General features: G+C 42.0%; 11 protein-coding genes across 11 annotated transcripts; 4 read left to right on the forward strand and 7 right to left on the reverse strand.

The window, feature by feature from the left end:
- Positions 1-278: 278 nt before the first annotated feature.
- Positions 279-1,890, forward strand: SS1G_01306 (hypothetical protein; the record flags this gene model as incomplete). The annotated part of the gene is made up of 3 exons (XM_001597062.1): positions 279-450; positions 1,531-1,682; positions 1,750-1,890. The coding sequence occupies 3 exons, from the start codon at positions 279-281 to the stop codon at positions 1,888-1,890; spliced, it is 465 nt and encodes a 154-aa protein (XP_001597112.1).
- A 246-nt stretch (positions 1,891-2,136) lies between these two features.
- Positions 2,137-3,100, reverse strand: SS1G_01307 (predicted protein; the record flags this gene model as incomplete). Its single annotated transcript, XM_001597063.1, has 4 exons — positions 2,137-2,228; positions 2,261-2,354; positions 2,955-2,999; positions 3,065-3,100. The coding sequence occupies 4 exons, from the start codon at positions 3,098-3,100 to the stop codon at positions 2,137-2,139; spliced, it is 267 nt and encodes an 88-aa protein (XP_001597113.1).
- Positions 3,101-3,448: 348 nt separating this feature from the next.
- Positions 3,449-5,278, reverse strand: SS1G_01308 (hypothetical protein; the record flags this gene model as incomplete). Its single annotated transcript, XM_001597064.1, has 5 exons — positions 3,449-3,608; positions 3,946-4,010; positions 4,138-4,811; positions 4,862-5,050; positions 5,248-5,278. The coding sequence occupies 5 exons, from the start codon at positions 5,276-5,278 to the stop codon at positions 3,449-3,451; spliced, it is 1,119 nt and encodes a 372-aa protein (XP_001597114.1).
- Positions 5,279-5,418: 140 nt separating this feature from the next.
- Positions 5,419-7,321, reverse strand: SS1G_01309 (hypothetical protein; the record flags this gene model as incomplete). The annotated part of the gene is made up of 3 exons (XM_001597065.1): positions 5,419-6,803; positions 6,853-7,131; positions 7,189-7,321. The coding sequence occupies 3 exons, from the start codon at positions 7,319-7,321 to the stop codon at positions 5,419-5,421; spliced, it is 1,797 nt and encodes a 598-aa protein (XP_001597115.1).
- A 91-nt stretch (positions 7,322-7,412) lies between these two features.
- Positions 7,413-8,342, forward strand: SS1G_01310 (predicted protein; the record flags this gene model as incomplete). The annotated part of the gene is made up of 4 exons (XM_001597066.1): positions 7,413-7,426; positions 7,847-7,883; positions 8,065-8,260; positions 8,299-8,342. 4 exons carry the CDS (start codon positions 7,413-7,415, stop codon positions 8,340-8,342), a joined length of 291 nt encoding a protein of 96 aa, XP_001597116.1.
- A 342-nt stretch (positions 8,343-8,684) lies between these two features.
- SS1G_01311 (hypothetical protein) lies at positions 8,685-9,879 on the reverse strand (the record flags this gene model as incomplete). Its single annotated transcript, XM_001597067.1, has 4 exons — positions 8,685-8,842; positions 9,122-9,287; positions 9,498-9,655; positions 9,744-9,879. The coding sequence occupies 4 exons, from the start codon at positions 9,877-9,879 to the stop codon at positions 8,685-8,687; spliced, it is 618 nt and encodes a 205-aa protein (XP_001597117.1).
- Positions 9,880-10,822: 943 nt separating this feature from the next.
- SS1G_01312 (predicted protein) lies at positions 10,823-11,799 on the forward strand (the record flags this gene model as incomplete). The annotated part of the gene is made up of 3 exons (XM_001597068.1): positions 10,823-10,879; positions 11,381-11,476; positions 11,674-11,799. 3 exons carry the CDS (start codon positions 10,823-10,825, stop codon positions 11,797-11,799), a joined length of 279 nt encoding a protein of 92 aa, XP_001597118.1.
- A 253-nt stretch (positions 11,800-12,052) lies between these two features.
- On the reverse strand, positions 12,053-13,281 carry SS1G_01313 (hypothetical protein; the record flags this gene model as incomplete). The annotated part of the gene is made up of 2 exons (XM_001597069.1): positions 12,053-12,948; positions 13,023-13,281. 2 exons carry the CDS (start codon positions 13,279-13,281, stop codon positions 12,053-12,055), a joined length of 1,155 nt encoding a protein of 384 aa, XP_001597119.1.
- Positions 13,282-13,965: 684 nt separating this feature from the next.
- On the reverse strand, positions 13,966-14,956 carry SS1G_01314 (hypothetical protein; the record flags this gene model as incomplete). Its single annotated transcript, XM_001597070.1, has 3 exons — positions 13,966-14,128; positions 14,216-14,808; positions 14,861-14,956. 3 exons carry the CDS (start codon positions 14,954-14,956, stop codon positions 13,966-13,968), a joined length of 852 nt encoding a protein of 283 aa, XP_001597120.1.
- A 527-nt stretch (positions 14,957-15,483) lies between these two features.
- Positions 15,484-16,806, forward strand: SS1G_01315 (hypothetical protein; the record flags this gene model as incomplete). The annotated part of the gene is made up of 3 exons (XM_001597071.1): positions 15,484-15,723; positions 15,780-16,014; positions 16,079-16,806. The coding sequence occupies 3 exons, from the start codon at positions 15,484-15,486 to the stop codon at positions 16,804-16,806; spliced, it is 1,203 nt and encodes a 400-aa protein (XP_001597121.1).
- An 813-nt stretch (positions 16,807-17,619) lies between these two features.
- On the reverse strand, positions 17,620-17,748 carry SS1G_01316 (predicted protein; the record flags this gene model as incomplete). The annotated part of the gene is made up of 1 exon (XM_001597072.1): positions 17,620-17,748. The coding sequence occupies one exon, from the start codon at positions 17,746-17,748 to the stop codon at positions 17,620-17,622; it is 129 nt and encodes a 42-aa protein (XP_001597122.1).
- Positions 17,749-20,025: the final 2,277 nt, after the last annotated feature.

The following is a 20,025-nucleotide window of genomic DNA, read 5'->3' on the forward strand; positions in this document are numbered from 1 at the left end:
ACCATGGATAATGGATAAGTGTAAGAGGTGGCTTTTGGGATTTCCATTGGTGCCATTCACTTGGGCCCAGGGAGGGGCAAGCATAAGGACAATATGAACCTGGGATGCAAGCTTGATCAGGGCTCATTGCCCATCCCGCATTCATAGAATCGGGGGTGACAGCAACCAATCCAGCATCCGTTGGGAATGCGCAAGTAGTGCGCTTCTGTAACAAATTTCCAGGTTCTTCTGCTCTTGGAGATGCATGAATTCTATTATGCGAATGGCGTTTTTCCAAGATGTCGAGATGGGAAAGTCCACGGCCCAACTTGGCTTCAGAAGGTGACACCAATATTGCCACGGCCACAATTGCCGTTGGTATATCGAAAAACCTCATTGCGTGGAGGAATAATGAATTTGATGGATCAAAAGCTCCTCAGGCCCCCAAATATCTGATGTTGTTTTCGTGCTGTACCTAGTATCTTATCTTCTCTCGTGTGCGTTGGTGAAAACTCGGCGTGTTGTAATTTCCGTCCAACTAGATAATGATAGCAGAGATACGAACAAAGTCAATGAAGAGTTAAAGTTAGTTTCCAGGCAATCGAAAAGCTTCGAGTGGAATTGAGATAATGAGATGCTTGCATATGTAATGAGCGTTATGGCGACGAGCAACCGAAAAAAGAGCGAAGTTTAAACACCCACAGGCACCGTGAAGATTGGAGAGACAGAATAAAGATGAAAGATGTAGGGGAGTGAAAGTGGGTGAGAGAGTGGGTGAGTTGAGGTGGATAAACGGGTTCAGTTGGAGGTATCTGCGCTTCTGCAGGACTGAGGACGGTCGAGAATCACGATATAGGAATAGTTGGGAAAGGAAACGCCCACATAAAGGTCAAGGCGTTCCCCCATTTCCTGCTCTTTCCTAACAAATTCCTATCTCGCATCACCTGCAATGATCATTGATCACATATTAATCTTCTTCACATATTGACTCGTTGACAGGCTTTGCCCAGGCGACTTGGGGAAATTGGGGAATTGGGAAATTGGATAGAATCTAACGATTTAAAGATCCCAATTAGGCTTTGGTCTTCCATTCAATTCAACCAATGATTGGATACAGTCACTGAGCTACATGCAATGTTCCTGACGCTAATGTAGAACGGGAATTTTAAATGGAAAAGATCAACCAATGATAACATCCATGTCATGGAAATGATTTAAATTAAAAAAAAGCCAGATAAGGCTTAGTGCTTATTGAAAAGTATGCTCCAGAGTCCAAGATCCTTGTGTTTTCGTCTTGGTTGTTTGGCCGAGATATCATCAATTGACTGATTTATCCATAAACTAAGATATGTACAGCTAATGTACCATATAAATGTTGATTAAAGCTAAAAAGGCTCCTCGGTAAGAGATTTGTATCTCCTCTTTGACACAAATTTTCAACATCTCGAGCTTCAAAGATTGTATCCCCCTTTTCTCCCCCAGTCCAATAATTGCAGATTTACAACACTAGATACCTAGGTAGGTACTACTATTTACATACTACCTACCTAGTAAGAGATGAAGGATATCTTCACAAAAACGCCAGTATGCATGGAAGCAGATGTATGGAAGGTTGGAAGCACATGTACAGAAGCACATGCATAGAAGCATTCTTTACACTCTTGTTTACTTGGGTCTCAACGGAATGTGGATACGTATCTACGGTGTGAGCAGATTCATGAATTCCTACTCCATCGCCTCGTAAACACATGGAGCTTGACCCATCATCAGTCGGCAAATCGCAAATCAGAATGCAGTAGAAGTCGGGTAAAATCCCAAGAAGATACAAAGAAGAGGGATAAAACTGGTACCGGGGATCAAGCGATTGCTGTTGGGTTTCTTGAGACTAGAAAGAGTATCAGATTGAATTGATTGATTCTCTAGCTAAGCAGTTAAGCTGCGAGTATATATTCAAAAAATGAAGGAATAAGGTTAGGTATTCAGCCTTCGGAATTAAAGTGCTTTGAAATCAAAATATTGAAAGCAAACAAACAGTATACCAAAAAGGAAAGAATGAATTAAAAGTTGAGTTTTGTTTGCTCCTTATATGCATATGTACTATATATGCATATGCTGCCAAGATCCCAGGAGGTCAACAATTGCGGAGGTGAATCCATCTTACGGCCATGCCGAAAGAAGGTCATGGCCCTTTTTGTCAATTTCGGTATTTCGTCCGTGATACTGCAAAGTCTCATTCTCACACTCCAAGCCTCCAACTTTTGATGTTGGTCTTGAGACATACACATGTTTTGAATATTCAATGATCCAGTTCGTTCATTGAGGCTGAGCATCTTTTTATATCGTGTGCCATCGGCGGCAAGGAACGGTTTAATTTTCTATCGCATGTTGTTTTGTTCTCATAGTATGAATCGTAACTCTAGTATATAACGAAAGCCCTGCTGCTGATATCTTTTGGAACAGCGATTCAGAGCGCAATGGTGTTGATTGATTCTATTCGGCGTTTGTCAGATGAAAAGATTGAGTTGCAGGAGAACTGCTTACTAAGCAGCACTTCTATCTCAGCAATTATCACGTATCACGTGAATATACCCGTATAATTTCGGGTTCTTGGCATTGCCAGACCGGTGTGCGGATGAACATCATGCCGGTTCTGTCTAGAGCAGAGCCCGAGAATACGGTAGCTACCGATCGTCCCCCTATGACACATTCCGGGTTTAGGGGAAGCGGTAGAGTAAGGGAGGAAAAGGAGTAGACGAAAAATGAGTATTATATTTCTTAATCAAAGTAATCCACGGCAAGCATACAAGTGACGGCCTCTGTAGCCATCATCGCCATCCAGATCTTCGTTATTTGTACACAACAAGCCCAATCTTTTTAACCTATCCAAAGGGCGCAGTCTCTCAGCTTTTTGCTAGTCTCATGAAGGTGCAATCATTTTTGAATACTCTCAATTTCCTATTATTACACTTCCTTACGTTCTCGCTCATGAAAGCCAACTTCTTGTCCTCCATCATATATGTCTCGAGGATTTTTCAATTTAAAGATCTGAAAACTTCATATATATACATACGTAAATCTTACATACATCCTCCAAGACCGCCTGAATTAAGTCGTTGACCATGATCGTTATTGAACAAATCATACTTGCAAATAACATCTCACTATATTCCAAACTTCAAACCCTTATCTCTGTCTTCTCATGGTCGATAATATTCCGCGGTCACTGCTCCCACAATACTCTATCCTGACATTATTCAATATCCAAAAGAAAGAGCTTATGATATAACAAGATCAAACTTATAATTGCAAGATCATCAACCCAAAGCTAGATTGCAGACTTCCTGATGACTCAATCCCACATTTCCAGGGTTTATCGCCGTTCGCCGCATCTTTCCGTTTTCAAAACAAAATATTATAGCGTTACTACGACGTGAACAGAAAGTCCGGGTTAGGTTTTATTGCGACATATCTAGGCGCAAGAAGTAGACATTGCCAACAGAATAGAGAAATCGACAGCGAATTCCTCCCAATCCCCTGAGCGAGAACCCTCAAGTTTCAGCACAGGTGTACAAAACACAGGAAGAAGTCGACCGACATCTAATAAGAACCAGACTCTACTCCTGGCTCCCCTACAAGGCAAAATTGGAACACAGCCATATTGATGAGATGTCCTTCAAAGCTTTGGTTTCTGTGGAAGATTGTCGTTAACCCACAGTCGAAGGCTCGGTTTTCGTCGTCATGGCCTGGTCTAGTGTTCTTGGCGCTGAAATTGACTCAATTCGCTTAGAGCTTTTTGTTGTCCCATACAATTCCTCTTCCACCAAAATTAGCTTCAATGTCGCTATTTTAATGGTGAGTTTGTTGTTGTATTGAACTGTAGGTGGATTGAATGATCTAGTTGCAGCGCGGCCAAGAAAAGACATTGAAGAATTCAAGAGCCTTAAGTGGGCGTTGTGGCTGTGATACCTTTTGTATCGTTGACCGTCATCGAGAGTATTTCCCGTAGTAGTGGGGTATAGATATGCCTGGGACTGAGGGGTGATCATTTGCATCAGTTTTCATACACATCCCTCCTCCTCTTTATCCACCTCCCCGAAGTTGGATCAAAGATCAAAGATCCCAGTTCTCAATTCTCCGCTTGAAGCTCCATTAAAAGACTTCCCCCAAAACGAGTCCCGGCTCACCTCTTCTATCCCTCCACTTATTAGTACTTTCAAATAAATCTGTACATCCTTTCAACGACCAAGCCCATTTCCTAGCAAAATTTTCTTCCACCTCCCAACTACCCGCAACCCAAGGATCACCCCAAACAATCAAGCCAGTTCTCCCATCCGTGCCCTCTACCCCATACATTATATCACGACAAAACTCCACATCATCCCAGACATGTCCTTTTGCTATCGCGGAAAGGAAATTATCCCTACAAGGCGGGAATGGAAAAATGTCTAATTCAGGATGATGTGCTATCTCGATTTGTAATCTGGTGGGTTGAAGCGTTGCTGGTAGTTGTGCAGGTGATGATGAGGTGTTGAAGGGAGAAAGAATATCATCGTCCATACGATCGATCGGGAGTTTGAGAATATGCACATTGGTGATCAATGCACGGGTCACGTTGTAGTGAAGGAGGGGTAGTAAGTATGAATCTGGTGGAATAGAAAGATTGGTGAGGTATGCATTGAAAGTTTTAGCAGAGATGACGTGTTTTATATGCATCTTGTGCATCTCTTCTTTTGAAAGACGTGTTGTGAAGGGATTAACAGTTTTAGGATATTGTGCTTCTATGATTTTAGTGGGTGTCTTCAGTTTTCTCGAGTCTAGCTTCCGACGTTGTCCTAAGACAGTGGTTAATAAAGGTTAGTTTATTCATGAAAGGAATACGGACGAGAAGCTCGTTGGTTTAAACGATTTTGTAATTTCCTCCTTATCACAGTGTTACTTGTACCTGTCCAATCTTCGGTCTGGTTTTGGATTTGTGATCTCTGCGGCATTGGCAGGATCTCGATACGTGGTGTTTCATCAATAAGGTTATTCATGGCTAGGCGAGGCGGATGTAACGGCTTTGTTGTATAACCTGTCAAAAAGATGTTGATTGTCAAAAGTTAGTAAGAGAGTGAAGGATACGAATTCGAAAGAGATGCAACGTGCTGACCCGCCTTACTTATTACGGAGTTAACATCTTAGTGAAAGCGATTGCCCTGGTATCCCCGGGAGCTAATGCAAGTTGCTGACAGCAAGGATTAATGTTTGTGAGTTCTGACTAAGCGAAACCTTTTACTCGGAACAATTTGTCATTTGTCATGTTTGAGTCATCAGTCATTCAGCCAATATTTAGACATTCAATTATTTTCTTTTCTTTTCCTCAGTATATATATACTCGGTCAATAAGCCAAATTTAAAACAGTCAAATCACTTTATTCTAACTCTGGGATATGCACTTATTCAATCGTGATCCCGCATCAGCCCTTCGGCTTCATGACCATCAGATGATCCTTCAAATGATTCAAAATCCTCATGCCCATCATCAGTCGTCTTCATCAACCCAGCCATGCGAATCGCATCTTCTTGTCCTTTCTCAACATCTACCATCCAAATCAGAGGAATGGGTAAGGCAATCAATACTGCGAGAAAGCCAAATGCGGGCCGAATTTGTCCTGTTGCGTCTACAATCTTCCCTACAATCGCTGGTCCTACTGCTGAACTTCCCTTATCTGTGATAGCGAATAATGCATAGAATGCGGCTTCGCTACCAGGTGGTATCAAGAGGCCGTAGAAGGACCTACAGTATGAGGATAGTCCACCCATAACCATCCCGTGAATAATGCCTAGGGGATAAATTTCGTACCATTTCTGCAGTCCGCCAACTCCCCAAGCCTGTACAAATGGCAGAAAACCCAGAAGTCCGTACAACGGAACCAATTCTAAAAGCAGTAAACAGCATACAATTATATGATTTGTCTTCAATGTAAATCGTTTTGATATGATAGGCCAAACCGTAGCGCCAATTATCCCTGAGCTGGTGGCTATGATGGAGAGTAAAGCTACAGCGACAGTTCCCATTTGCAGCTCAGTTCTAGCAAATAAAATGGCCGTGGCAGAGATGGTGGCCACAGCATCTGAAAGAAGAAACCAAGCGATAAGGAAGAGAAGGACTTGCCGAAGCTTGACGGCGACCTTGACTGTTTTCCAAAGCGACTTCCAAGCGAATATTGTGTACGACATGCAAGTACGCACGAAGGCTCGTCCCTCATACAGTGCAGTTGGTAATGGTGGTCCAGGTCTATCTCGAAGCCACATAACTGATGGAATGGTAAAGGTAAGCCACCAAGATCCGACAAAGAACAGCACTGTCCGAAGAGGAAGTGTTGACGAAACTCCCGTCTTGTTCATGATATACAGAATAAGAATACATATTACTTGCACGGAGACTGCAGCCATGTAACCTATCCCTACTCCTTTGGATGAGATCTTGGTAGAGAGCTGAAGATCAGAAGAGTCAGCCTTAGAGCCAATATCGACCTCTTTTCTGTTCACTTGGTGAAGACTCTCTTCCGACTTTCGACTACTCCGTTGGGGTGATATTGGCTGAAGTGGAATCGATGAAGAGGCAGTTGGATGATCTTCATCGCTCTGGACAACTGGATGATTCAAGACAAGTAGTGGCAAGTATGAATTGAGGATGACAAACGAGCATCCAAGACAGACAACACAAATTACGGTTAAAAAGGACCCAACCACGAAGATCTGGGGTACCACCAGTAGGAAAAGCATAGCAGACACAGATCCCGTGAGTCCGAATCCTGCCAGGAGCTTTTTACGCCAGGTACCTGGAAAATGTCAGATAAGAATAGGTGTTAAGAGTAATAATCGGCATACCATGGTCAGCAACCGAGCTGACGGAGACAAGGGCAAGAGCCTGCATAAACACAGAAGCAGAAAACGTGTACATTGCAAAACTGGCCGTTGTTAATTCGGCACCAAACACGTTGATGATACATTGATGAGTATCCGAGCCTTCAGCTCTGGACATCAATGCATTAACAGTAGCATTTGCAATAACTGTTGCATTCTTCGCCGTACAAGGTGTTACTTTATCAATAAAAAGAACGCCTTGCTCACGCGCGAGTTGTTCTAATGTGACGGGTAAAAATGATCCTATATCCTGTGTCAATTTCAATACTCTGCTTCCTAGAATGGCAATATATAACCTACCAACTGCACAAACAGCAAAAACCTCAGCAGCGAGTCCGTAGCAAAAAAATCCCCTCAGCTCCCGATCGGTGGTTGGACTCGTATCTTCCGCGGGGTAGCGTGGGGCTCGTAGCCCAGCGCCACCATCTTCCATGAATTCAAGATCGTTCCGTGGATATCATTGAATACTGAAGCTCAATAGATAAAATATCTTCACACGTGGTTAAAAAATGATAATAAAAACGATGTCGTTACCTAGGTATGTTCAGGAGGGAGAAAAGATCGAAGGAAAGTGTTTTTGTTTTTACTGAATCCTGATTTCATATCCGTTTTAGCGTATCGGTAAATGGCTTGTTTCGTTTCCGAACTTAACCTTATTAACTTTCCTTAACCTTACCAATCATTAATGAAACACCGAGAAGTTTTGTAATTTTACAGACGAGTCAAAGCTAAGAGTTGTTTGGGAATTGACGTTAAAAGTACGAAGTACTAGGTAGGTAATAATTCAATACTTTTGGGGGGATGTCCGAAGACCTTATCATTGTTTCTTATAACTACCTAGTATTGTGCAATACACTTTTGTGATTCTTAAAGATGCTGTTGACGATGAATTAAAAGGACTATTAGTCATTTCCCGCCTTCACAATATCCGTCCGTACTCCTGAATATAAGGCAATAGATCATTAAGAGATGAAAATTCACGCGTCTCTGCGCGTGTATTTCGCGATTTGAAGCGCCGACGACACTAACAACAACAACTGTTCAGAATCACTTGAGGATAATTGCAACTGATCACTTTTACATTATTGTTCTGAATCGACCTAGGAAAATGCGTTACCATATTTCGAATAAAAATAGTTCTTCAAAATTTGTTGATTTATTTATCATTTATCTCAGGATAGACACTTGGCACAGACATTGCTGCCGTCAAAACTACAAGAGAATCAGGAGGACCCGGGCAGTCAAAGAATGCAATCAGTGCGGAATGCTGCTGTTGCTATGAGGATTGAGCGCTCTGTTGCAGTTACTGTTCGCCTGTTTGTAGGGTTTCGGATTCATGAAGTCAATGTGGGCAAGGCAAATTGCTGGAAAGGTATGAACAGGACAAAGAGTAGTATGTAAAGAGGATAGTTGTATGGATTGATGCCGGAGAGATCTGGTCCGGATTACTATGAGTGTAATATCTTGATTAGGCATATGCATCTTCAATCTACCATTCAATAAGGAGATGAGCAGAGTTCCTACTTTATTAGTCTCGAATATTCGGCGGCCGCGACCACTACCACTTGACTCTCTTTTGTATTTGCAGTAGGATTGTCTTTTCAGTTTGTTAGAATTCTTTTGGGTTCAACAGTCTTATGTAGTCTTAGACTGATACAGGTCGTGATTGGAATTGATCAATCAGTCCTAACTTCCACAGCCTGCCTGCCTGCCTAGCAAACACACTGGTCTAAATTAATCCTCACCTATAGGCTTAAAGACCACGCTTGTCTACCGCGGTTTAGTAAAACCTATCTCTAATCCAACCACCCCTCTTTCAAAGGAAGCGCCTCCTCAGTCCGAACATCCGCCAGTTGGTCCCCAGTATGAGCGAAGGTCCCACAGGTCTGTGATCTCGACGCCGGGGACCACAAGCACAGAGTCGAAGGATCGGATGGAGGAAAATGGGTTAGATCTAGTACAAAAAGGTCCCTGTGATTAGCAATTCTATCCTATCACTTCATTCAACCACGGATCTTGCAGTAATTCCTTCGCGGTCTTCCTATCCTCCGGCCGCCACTGAATCATGCCTCTGATAAAGGACAAGAACATTTCCTTATTTCTTCCTTGAAGATACTGCTCCGATGTTTCTAGACTTGTTCTTATTATTGGAATCTCTACCCCGTGTTTCCAAGTTCCTGCAATATATCAGTTTGTACAATTGAAGGATTACTATAACATGTTATGTACGTACCATGTTCAGTGAAGAATTCATGGCTCCTTACACCAAGCCTCAAGAGATCCAATAGAGGCTGACCTATCATAGCAGTGACTTCAGCGAGATGTGCTCGGGTAGAATATCCCCTGATATGTGTATCATTTCCATAGAACATATGCTTGTCCTCGAACAGATCCCAAATCTAATATCCACAATCAATTAGTACTCTGATAAATCTATAACATCTCAATAGCAAACTCTACATACCATGACACCAACGTTCCATATATCAATTGGATAGCTCCATTTCACTTTCAACATTACCTCAGGTGATCGATATATATTTGGCTGAGCATCATGGATTCTATCCTCGTCTCCTCGCACAACGGAGCCAAAAATCACTAAGAACCACATCACCAAATTTTCTTGGTAATCCAAATCGTCTAGATACATAAACTGGAATGCCATTGAAGAATTTCCGCGGAGAAGGGTTCATTATCTCATCTCGAGTAAAATCATCAAGAATCATTTCATCTTCAAGTGCAATAAGAATATTGTCACTCTTAATATCTAATATAATCACAAGTCAGCCAACTATAAAACGCGAAAATATGTAGGAAACCAATGTAAAAGTGTGGTCTTAATCCCATCTACCTACCTGTATGAACAAGCTTGCATTCCGTATGTAAATAATCAAGAGCAAGAGAAAGTTGCTTCAAACCCGCTTTGAGCAAATCTTCAGTAAATCGATGACGGGGATTGCGATCAAGTCGATCTCCGAAACTCTCCCACATAGGCTTTTGGACAAGACAATGGTGATAACTTCCTTGTCTAGGGATGGTGAATGTATTCAACGCCGTTCTGACATGGCGATAGCCTGGGATGTGATGAGTTTCCCCGACTTAGCGCTTTTTAAATTTGGAATTCTTCTAGATTCTTCTGATCGCACGTATAGATTTTTAATGTCACGTATTGATAATATAGTTTTGAGCTGATGGTAGTATATCGGAATGGTGGGGAAGAAACTCAATCTTACTCTAGATCACGAGCGAGCACACGGTGAAGTAACTCCATAACCCAACTTCCCTATTACTTGATACCGAGAACAATCTTTAAAAATATCACCAATATTCACTGGATAGTATAGATTCTTTCTTAACTCGTCAAAATGCTCTTCTTCCAGCGCCTCAGCCGCAGAAATCGTTGGAAAATTACTAGTCGGAAATTCCAAAGGAAATTTCAGACGAGGTGTAGTTGCGAATTTTCCTAAGAGAGGCTTTGCCCATCTCAAAGAGATACCATAGTGAAAGCAAGAGGAGGATGTAAGGAGCGCGAGGATAAAAGCATTGGGAAAGGCTCGCAAATCTCTGAATAGGACGATGCTATTGGATTGGTTATGCAATATGTCACGTTTTGCAGAATCCGATAACCTGTGTACTAATGTCACAAGCCGTAAGTGTTTGTGATCAATCAGATACCTACTAGGTATGTCTAATATATAATTCTTCTAAAATCATCAATTTTTCAATTATCAATTTGCACATCATTTCAAATGACAATAATTAAATATTATACATAGATCAATCTTCGTCGAGTGTATGAAGCATTGGACGGTATATAAATATGTTCCATGGTTTCCTCGGAACCATAAAGGGGAAGTAGGGATTCTGTCGAAGCACGGGTTCGTGCGCAGCCACGGCGGTGCTCGCAGCCGTTCCTGCTATTTCTTTGGATTAGATGTCGGCTTTTTTGCTTGAAGTGCTGTGTCACATCTCGGAATTGGTCAAAGGCACCGTATGTATTCAGGAGATCATAAGGTCCCTATCTTTCCCTCGATATTTCCGCTATTGAAGCGAGAAACTCTCACATGTGGAAATTCGCCGTATAGAGTGAAAGCGTCATAAAGCTCGAGGGCCTCTCCTTCAATATGTGCACCGGCACTGCGGAGAATCTTCATACCACATTATGATCATGTTTAAAAGCCCACATTGAGGCACTAGCAAACTCCAGGTCTCTTGCTTCACGCATTGTCCCATGTATAATGAAAGCGTAAAAACAGTGAGTACAATCCCGGGTACGAACATGGCTAGTGGATGAAGGACTGGCATAAGTAGAGCCGATAGCTTCAACGTAATATGACCAGATAGTTACACAAATTGTTTTTCATCCTTACTCACAAAGCACACAATCAACACGAACATCTATAAGACCTCGGCAAAGTTCTTTTAGAAACCTGCAACCACCAGTGACGGCGCCAATTCCAATAAACTCCCCAAAACTTACAAATGTAGCCAGGGGGCCGAAGTCTCTACAGGAATAATTGAGACCTTCGCAACCGCTGAAAAGCAGCTCCGCAGGTTCAAGATCGATAACAACGAGACTGAGCTCCTTGTATGTGGTCCATGTACAGACCTAGAAAAGCAGTTTCGAGCGTTCCACATCCCAATCCGAAACGTGGCTCTAAAAGCAATTCTTAAGTAGGAGTTGAACCGGTAGTAGAGCAAAAGACAAAGTTCGAATCGAGGGTAGAGATGTTGCAGAGTTTATGGATCGTCTAGTGCGTCTGTTTCTTACGGTAAAAATATCAGGAAAGGACTCTTTGTGAGGGGAAAATCAAATGTATCGAGGATGAGAATGATTTGGAGCTGAACAAGACAAGATACTGGACAGAGCTCTTGTTGAGGAATTTCAGACCAAAGGCTATTTTGGCCTAGACTTCAATCTCAGTGGAAAAATGATGTTGAATGGCGGCGGCGCGAACGCTTCTGGTATTGAGAGTGACCGGTACCCCTACAAGAACTTCACGGTGACAGATGACGTGGTAATGCATCTAGGCAACGTCAATCATTGAGGCAGAAATATGTTCGCTTCGCATTGGCAAGGTCTGAGACCAATGAAAGGGAAATTTTCCAGCCCAAACAATGTTATATATCTGTAAATGTTCAAGGGATGATCGCCATCCATCGTTCAAGGATTTAGCGCTTTTAGTCTCTCAAATCCCGAGCTGGCTGTCCAACCCCAGACAACAGAATAGTGTCTCGCCAAAAGTAACCATTCCTCGACTTCATCCAAGCCCTCAAGTCTATCCACTCTTTCTCTTTCCCTTCCTGCAACCCAATTTTCCCAGACATTTTCTATGCTTACGGCATTGATGCCGCCCTCCGCAGTACCGAACCCAAGACCTACTAATCTATCTTTCTGATCTTTAAGTGTCTTGTATTTCTGCACCGTAGGCATAACAATCCCTCTTGATGCAAGATTTTCTACCATCATCTGTCCAAATGCATCGTATACTCCGACTGGCTCATAAAGAACAATCCCAATGCTTGGGATCTTATTAGTAAACCACTTAATTACATCCTGTGCCACATCCACCTCAAGATAACATAAACAACATTCTGATACTATTAGTGTTGGTAGGTCGCTTTTGATGCCATGAAATGAATCAAGACCAATGATACTAGGGAGTTTGCGGAGGTCCAAAGGGTGGCACATATATCCAACTTCTGAATGACCATCAATGGTGCGACCCAGCCCCCATTCACTACTTGCCTGGACCCCCTTCGCCATTGCTGGTTGCGCAATCTCACCATCACCTTGTCCCATTTCGAAGAACCTTTCAGTGCCAATGAGTTCTGCATGGTTCTGCTGTACTAACCGATTTTTCGCAGCGCACACGGATGGGAAATCAAATTCATGATAAATGACACCCTTGTGCAAATTCTTCGCTCGCAAACGAAAATAGCGAGTATCTGTTCCTGCTCCCAAAGATATTATTTGTTTTCGCTGTGGAGCAGAATTCTCAGGCTGAGATAGAAAGGATTCGATGAGGAGGTCTAGAGCAGTGGTACGAGAATATGTACCTATTCCAAGTCATAGATTAGCTGGTTTCGTACAGGTTAGTGGACTGCACTCGCAGTAACGAAGGCTAACGAACCTCGATTTATGATTGGCAGCCTTCGTGTCCCACTTCCATTGACAAAATAACGAGCAAAAGGATCTTCGAGATAGCCAAGATTGACTGCACTAAGGCGAGATACGGCTGCATCAGTATCGGTACCTTGAATGGCATTATCTCTGCGATTCGAAGAAACCTCCGAATGAGGATTTAAAGGGTCGCGCAGCCCCTGACCTCTACCACGCGACCGAGTTCCGCCTCGCAAGGAGAGAAGATTTGGTATTTGTTGTGCCGACATTTTTCCAGTATGAATTGGATGCGAATTAGAGAAGTATATAGTGAAGGCTTCTATTGCTTCAAGCTCTGGTGGGGTACACACAGAGCTATACTGCAAGCAGATCGCGTAAGGCTAGATAACGTCATGCGAGGCTGCAAGTGAGATCTCAGCTACTGGGTGATGATAAAAAAAGGTTAAACTGGGCCAGGCTAATAAGAAGATTTACTTGGAAATATGACTGCAGGCATAATAATAGAGCCTTGTTATTGCTATGTAAATGATGTAAATGTGATAGTAATACACTGCTTAAGACGGCGCGGAGGGCGTCAATGGCAGTTTGCACCGAGGATGGAGTCGATCTTATAAAGCCTATTTGATCATGGAATATATGGAACATATGGAACATGTACCATGTTGATGTGAATGCTCCGTGTACAGAAGTACATGTCACTGATGGCTTGATCAAGTACTAAATTCACATTGACCAAAGCGGAAAGAGTAGATAGATATTGATTGTAATTTGCAAAACTCCTCTTCGAATTGCCCGATATGTACCGTAAACTGATCCCGCAATGCCGTTTGGGTATCGTTGAACGCCTGCTATGCGAAATGTGTAATAAATTCTATACCATACGCCCATCTCCTCCGTAGGGCGAACAAATCACCGTCACCATGCAACAGCCTCGCCATATAATGTCCCTCAAGCTAAATAAACGGACTAAACTTCGTCCGTCCACCAAATCTATCCCAGTCATCCCGTTGAGATTGACCCATGTCCACATCACCATCCTCATCATCCACCTCGAGCCGTCTCTTTGATTTCAATGATACAGTTGCCTCAGCTTGTCGGGTTTGAGTGACACTTCTTCTAGCTTCCAGAAGTTGGTGGTAGTTTAGCAATGTATGTTTCATCTCATCATCGAAAGCTACACAAAAGCGCTGGTTTTGTACATACTGTATGGCTTCGATCAGACCTAACTCATAAGTCGCCATAATATATGCTACGGCGACAGCAGCAGATCTTTCGTTTCCAGATTCGCAGAAGAGAAGAACCTTTGGTGTTGCAGCCAATGGCCTACTGTTTACCCCTTGAGGATTCCGGTGTCTAAATACTCGAATGAGATGGTCATTTATTGTTTGAATGGCTCGAGGAAAGGCGGCAATAAGTTCCATGTTTCCGCTAACATCCACGGCACCATCTTCAATGCCCAACTGTTGTGCCACCTTTGCGCCGCTCAAAATTCTTGCCTGTGCCGTCATAGTATCTCTGATCACAAGTAACATGGTGATTCCTTCCCTTTTCAATGTTTCAATCTCTCTTGCGCCTGAGGATGGTCCAAGATAAAGGAAAGATAAGATGGCTTGAATATGGCGTCGCATCTCATATTTCCAGTCAGATCTTTCCACAGATACATTTTGACCTTTTGTGATCATGCTTAATATCTTTCGAGTCTCTTCTTCATCATCCAATCCGCGATATTCCGATAAAACGATTGGAGCATTCGTACTGACGATTGGTGGTATATGGATATGGGGTGGTGATGGAGGCTAAAGTACGTAAGATAAATGTCATCAAAAATTAGTGATTGGAGAGACATACTCTCCATGAATATATGGCAGTGGGGGTGGTTCTATGCTCCATGGGACATGTTGAAAACTCCCTCGAATCCATACCCGACTCCATTGTAGGTGTCATCGTTGTGCAGATAATGTGAGACAATCTAAAGATTATCGGAAGATCTGAAATTTTGTAACAATCTACAGGTAAAGTTTGAAAGGTAGAGAAACGTTGAGGTCGTCAGAAGGTATGAGGGATGAGGGGAATCGTCGAAGAGAATCGTTTTCGGAAGATGTTGTTGCTATGAAAGGTTCCGTCGTCCCTTGATTGAAATTAATTGAGAATAGTTGATAGACTCAGGTGGACAATCAGTTAAAATACTAAAGTTGATAAATCATTGTTTGTATGGTAACTAGTGGACCGTCTCTTGAAGTTCAAGTACAGTCATTTATGATATCATGTTTGAGTAGGTAGGTACAGAGAGTCATAAGTAGGTAGGTATACTGGGAGTAGCGGTACAGTACAGCCAATTCCTGGGGTATTCTTATTAATAGACACACCAACAGTCACCTTGTCACAATTCACAGTGTGGCTCGTGCCCCCGAATCTCCCTTGCCTTGCCTTGAACTCGGGGGTGAAGCTTCCAAGCATAAACCACAACAAAAATGTCTAACAAACGCATCGAACAAAGCGAAATCGAAAAATATTGGGAGATATTTGCATCTTTATCAAATGGTGGAACACATCTCACGGGCGCGCAGGCAGCGCCGGTTCTGAAAAACAGTCAACTACGAGATGATCAACTCGAACGGATATGGGATCTCGCAGATGTCGACAATGATGGGAATCTAGATTTTGAGGAGTTTTGTGTGGCTATGAGATTAATTTTCGATCTTGTCAACGGGGTATGATAATTTCATATCAATAATAGTAGCATTGATCTAATTCAAGCATCTTTTAGGAATATGCAGATGTACCACCAGCACTACCTGACTGGCTTGTTCCAGAATCGAAGGCACATTTAGTCCAGGCTAGTCGAGCACTTACGGGAAGACAGGTTCAATTCGAACGCGTTGAAGACGACGATGACACGCCGGGCTTGAAAGATGGCTTCGATTGGTATATGAGTCCGTCAGACAAATCCAAATACGAAGAGATATACGCTGCGAATAGGGATGGCAGAGGAGATATAACTTGTAAGTGCATGAGCCCTACGACCTATATCCAATTAATTCTGACTTCCCAAAGTCGAATCTCTAGATACCCTCTACTCTTCGCTTGACGTACCAGATACAGATGTTCGTTCAGCCTGGAACTTAATCAATCCATCCGCAGCTCCCGCCATTTCCAAAGATGCCACCCTCGCCTTCTTACACATACTTAATAATCGACACGAAGGATATCGCATTCCTAGAACTGTTCCTCCATCCCTCAGAGCAAGTTTTGAACGGAACCAAATCGATTACCAATTAGACAATCAACGTGTAGCATCACCGGCGCAAAAATGGGGCGTTACAGGTGGTGAAGAAACAAGTACTGGTCGCAAAGCTAAATTCGGAGAGACATATATGAGTCGACTTGGATTAGGTGGGAAGAGCAGTTACAGACCTGCTGGTACTGATTTCTCAGGTACAAAAACGACCGAGGATTGGGAGGAAGTAAGATTAAAGAAACAACTCGCAGAGCTCGAAGCCAAGATTGAGAAGGTTGAAGCTGCAGCTGCAGCGAGATCCGGCGGACGACGGGATACCAAGCCAGCTTTAGTCAAGAGAGAATTGGAACAGTTGCTAGACTACAAGCGTCGAGAATTACGAGATCTGGAATCCGGTGAGGGAAGAAGTAAAGTTGGTGCAAGCTTAAAGGGTGTTGCGGATGAGATCGCTACCGTCAGGGAACAGGTCGATGGATTGGAAGCACATTTGAGGTCACGCGAACAGGTCTTGGAGGAATTGAAGCAAGAGATTGAAAACGAGAAGATCAGCCGATAGATTTATTTACTACTAATTAATACAACTGTTTATAAATGGGGCCAAGCGGTGTTAATCTTCTGACTCCAAGGCGACGTCGATCCTTCATTATCTAGTAAAAATATTTGAAAAACACAGAAATGACTGTCCTATCTGAGCTAGTTGGGCCAGCATGAAAGTCTGCTCTTTTTCGAATTCCTATGTGTTATCAAGGACGAGCTATAATCTGCATTTCTAATACTCGAATCATGACTGTTCAAAAGACACCCAAATGAATTGTGACTGAGAATTTTAGCTGAAAGTTTTAAAGGGCAAACGAGGCAAATATGGCAAACTTACGTCATTATCTTCAAGTCCAGCTTCCATCCATGGTATCACTCATTTGCATTGAAGAAAGATGGAGAAAATACTAATCTTACTAAGCTCCCTTGGAGAAGTGGGAGAAATGGGGGAAATGATGATTGGTATGTAATTCGTGATTTATTGTGGTAAGTAGTACAGTTATCAGGATCATGGATTTGAGAAACGGTATGGTAGTGCAGTGGTAGTGGAGTGGTATGCAAGGTATTGTGAAGCCCTCTTGTTTTTGGGGTTAACGAAATGAAATGGGATTCTGTTCTCCATGATGAATCAAGTCTATCTATACCCGAGTATCCGAGTCCTTAACAATATACTTCCAAATTATAGCAGCCCCCTCATTTTCAGGCTCTATTCCTGTATATAGTGACCGGCATTACTCTCTCTTTCTGCATTTTTCCTCCCTCTCTCTATCTTTCGTTGAAAGTATATTGTCTGCTTGAAAGTTGTATCTAGGAGCTTATATCGGAATTGTCGCTATGATTTTCCTTTGTGTAGATTGGAGTCTGTGTCTGTGTTTATGTCCATTTTAGACAAACGAGGCAAATGTGTACTCATACTTATCGTCACCATAGCTCTTACCCTCATTCTCTTCTTCACCATCATTTTTATCGAATACTATATTAGTATTGCATCTCCAGTGTCCGGGCTCCCAAACTCCAGAGATAAGTGGGGATGGAGTGGGAGTGGAAAGGAGGAGTGATAGAGAGAAGATGTCTGTCTTTACTTTAAGCTCTTCATAGGGTAAATGAAGAGATAGAAGATAAAATATATGGTGATAGCGTTAGTGTTGTATTATATTTGAGACCAAAGTTTGGAAGAAAAAGCTCTTTGATGCCATCTCTGATGAAGTATCATACAGGACGTACTCGATGCTTTAAATGATAAAAATGAATAATGGCTATTCGAAACCATGTCATTTGCATCATACATCACAGATCCTAATGCGTTTTCTTACTACCTATGAAACATATCCTCTAAACGGTATTAATAATGCTCATAGAGTGATTCAATTAACAGTATCGAGTTCACATCTGAACAATATGAGATAAACCATCCATCAATTTCGCTTAAATTTCCACGTCCCTCACTCATTTTTATACTCGAAAACCATCCCCTTCATTACCAAACATACTCCAATAGTAGAACAATCCACGCCTCCACCTGCATCATAGTAAATAAAAATCTCTCCCTCACAGAAATTAAAGGGAAGACTTGTAAAATCAATCTACGGCATGGAACCGAGCGAAAGCTTCAAACTGAATAAACTCACCATAGTAATCTTAATATAGTTTTCTTTTTTCCCCCTTCCCTTTTTTTTTTTTTTATATACCCCAAATTTCCCAAAATTTCCTTGTTTACCCCAGAAAAAAAAGGTGGCCCTTTTTTTTTTTTTTTTTTTTTTTTTTTTTTTTTTTTTTTTTTTTTCCATATTTTTACTTCTATCAAAGTCTCTTAAACAAATAAAATGAGAATTATCCAAACTTCAGTCACTCTTCGCTAGTTTTTTTTGGCTACACATCTCGGGAACGTAAAACCCCTTGCTGATAAATTTGCATCGCATTCTTATTGCTATCGGAATCATTGAGTAAATAACCAATCAAATCTGTGAAATTTCCTAATTCCTCATTTTTAATCATCGCAAAAACATAAACATAAAAATAATCATAATCATCGAAAACTCAAAATAAGATACTACTAACCCAACTAGATTAAAAACGGCATGCTTTTATTAAACAACACTCCTAACCCCAACGTCAAGTCATCCATCCAGCATGCACTCGTTCATTCTCACCCATCCCATCCCAAGTCTCCTATCTATGCACTATTCCCCAACCCATCAAATCAACCAACCATATCCCACCTCCACCCCTCACCTAACTCCCTCTACTCCCTCCACTCACCCCCTCACCCACCCAAACCTCCCCCTAAAAAACGCAACAAACAACCCCACCACCCCCCAACCCACAATCGGATTCCCAACCGCAATCACCAATATCATATCTCTCATTACCATTCCATAACCATTTCCACTTCCATTTCCATTTCCATTTCCGCTTCCAAATCCCAATCGCAATCCCGAACCTCCAAACCAATGTCTTTTAACCGGGGGGGAAGTTTCCCTTTCCTTCCCTCCTATCTGTGATATCATTCCCTCCGTGCTCTCTTCACACCACTCATCTCTTTCCTCTCTTTCCTCTATTTCCTTCATCTCAGAAATTTCAGATTCTGGCAAAGGTAAAGGAATCTTATCCCCGGTATCGGAGTGTGCATTAGAATTCGACCAAGTACAAAGCTGAAGATGAAAATGAAGCTTATCCCTCCTCGAACGAGGTGCTGCTGGGAGTGTATGCGAGAAGATATAAATGCTAAGGAGACAGGAGATTGTAGCTACTATTAGCCAAGGGATGAGATTTTTCATATTTTTTTTTCCCTTCCTCTTCGTTTTCTTCCAGTTTCTTTTTTTAAAAAATGAAAAATAAAAATTACTTGTAGATCAAGTATAACCAAATATTCGCTGTCGGTGTCGTTGTTACTTGCTGTTACTTGCTGTTGTTAAGATGAACCTAGCCTATGAACCTATCTGCTAGAAGTAAAGGCATATGTATATATATATATATATGCCAATAACAAGCAATAGCGTTCAAACTACCGTATAGTATAATAAAGATTTCAAAAGTAAAAAATGAGTAGGGTTGTATGTATGGTAGATTCTACTGCGTACGAGAAGAGAGAGTATGTGATGACACTAATTGTTTGATCTCATATCAAAGCGTAGGTATGATTGTGTATTCAGAATGACAATGACTATTTATTTCACTGTACAAACGTTCTCTGACCAAACATAAGGTATTTCATGATACAATGGTAATCTTTCAATGG

Source organism: Sclerotinia sclerotiorum, genomic scaffold (assembly GCF_000146945.2).
Source record: "Sclerotinia sclerotiorum 1980 UF-70 scaffold_2 genomic scaffold, whole genome shotgun sequence".
NCBI classification, from domain to species: domain Eukaryota; kingdom Fungi; phylum Ascomycota; class Leotiomycetes; order Helotiales; family Sclerotiniaceae; genus Sclerotinia; species Sclerotinia sclerotiorum.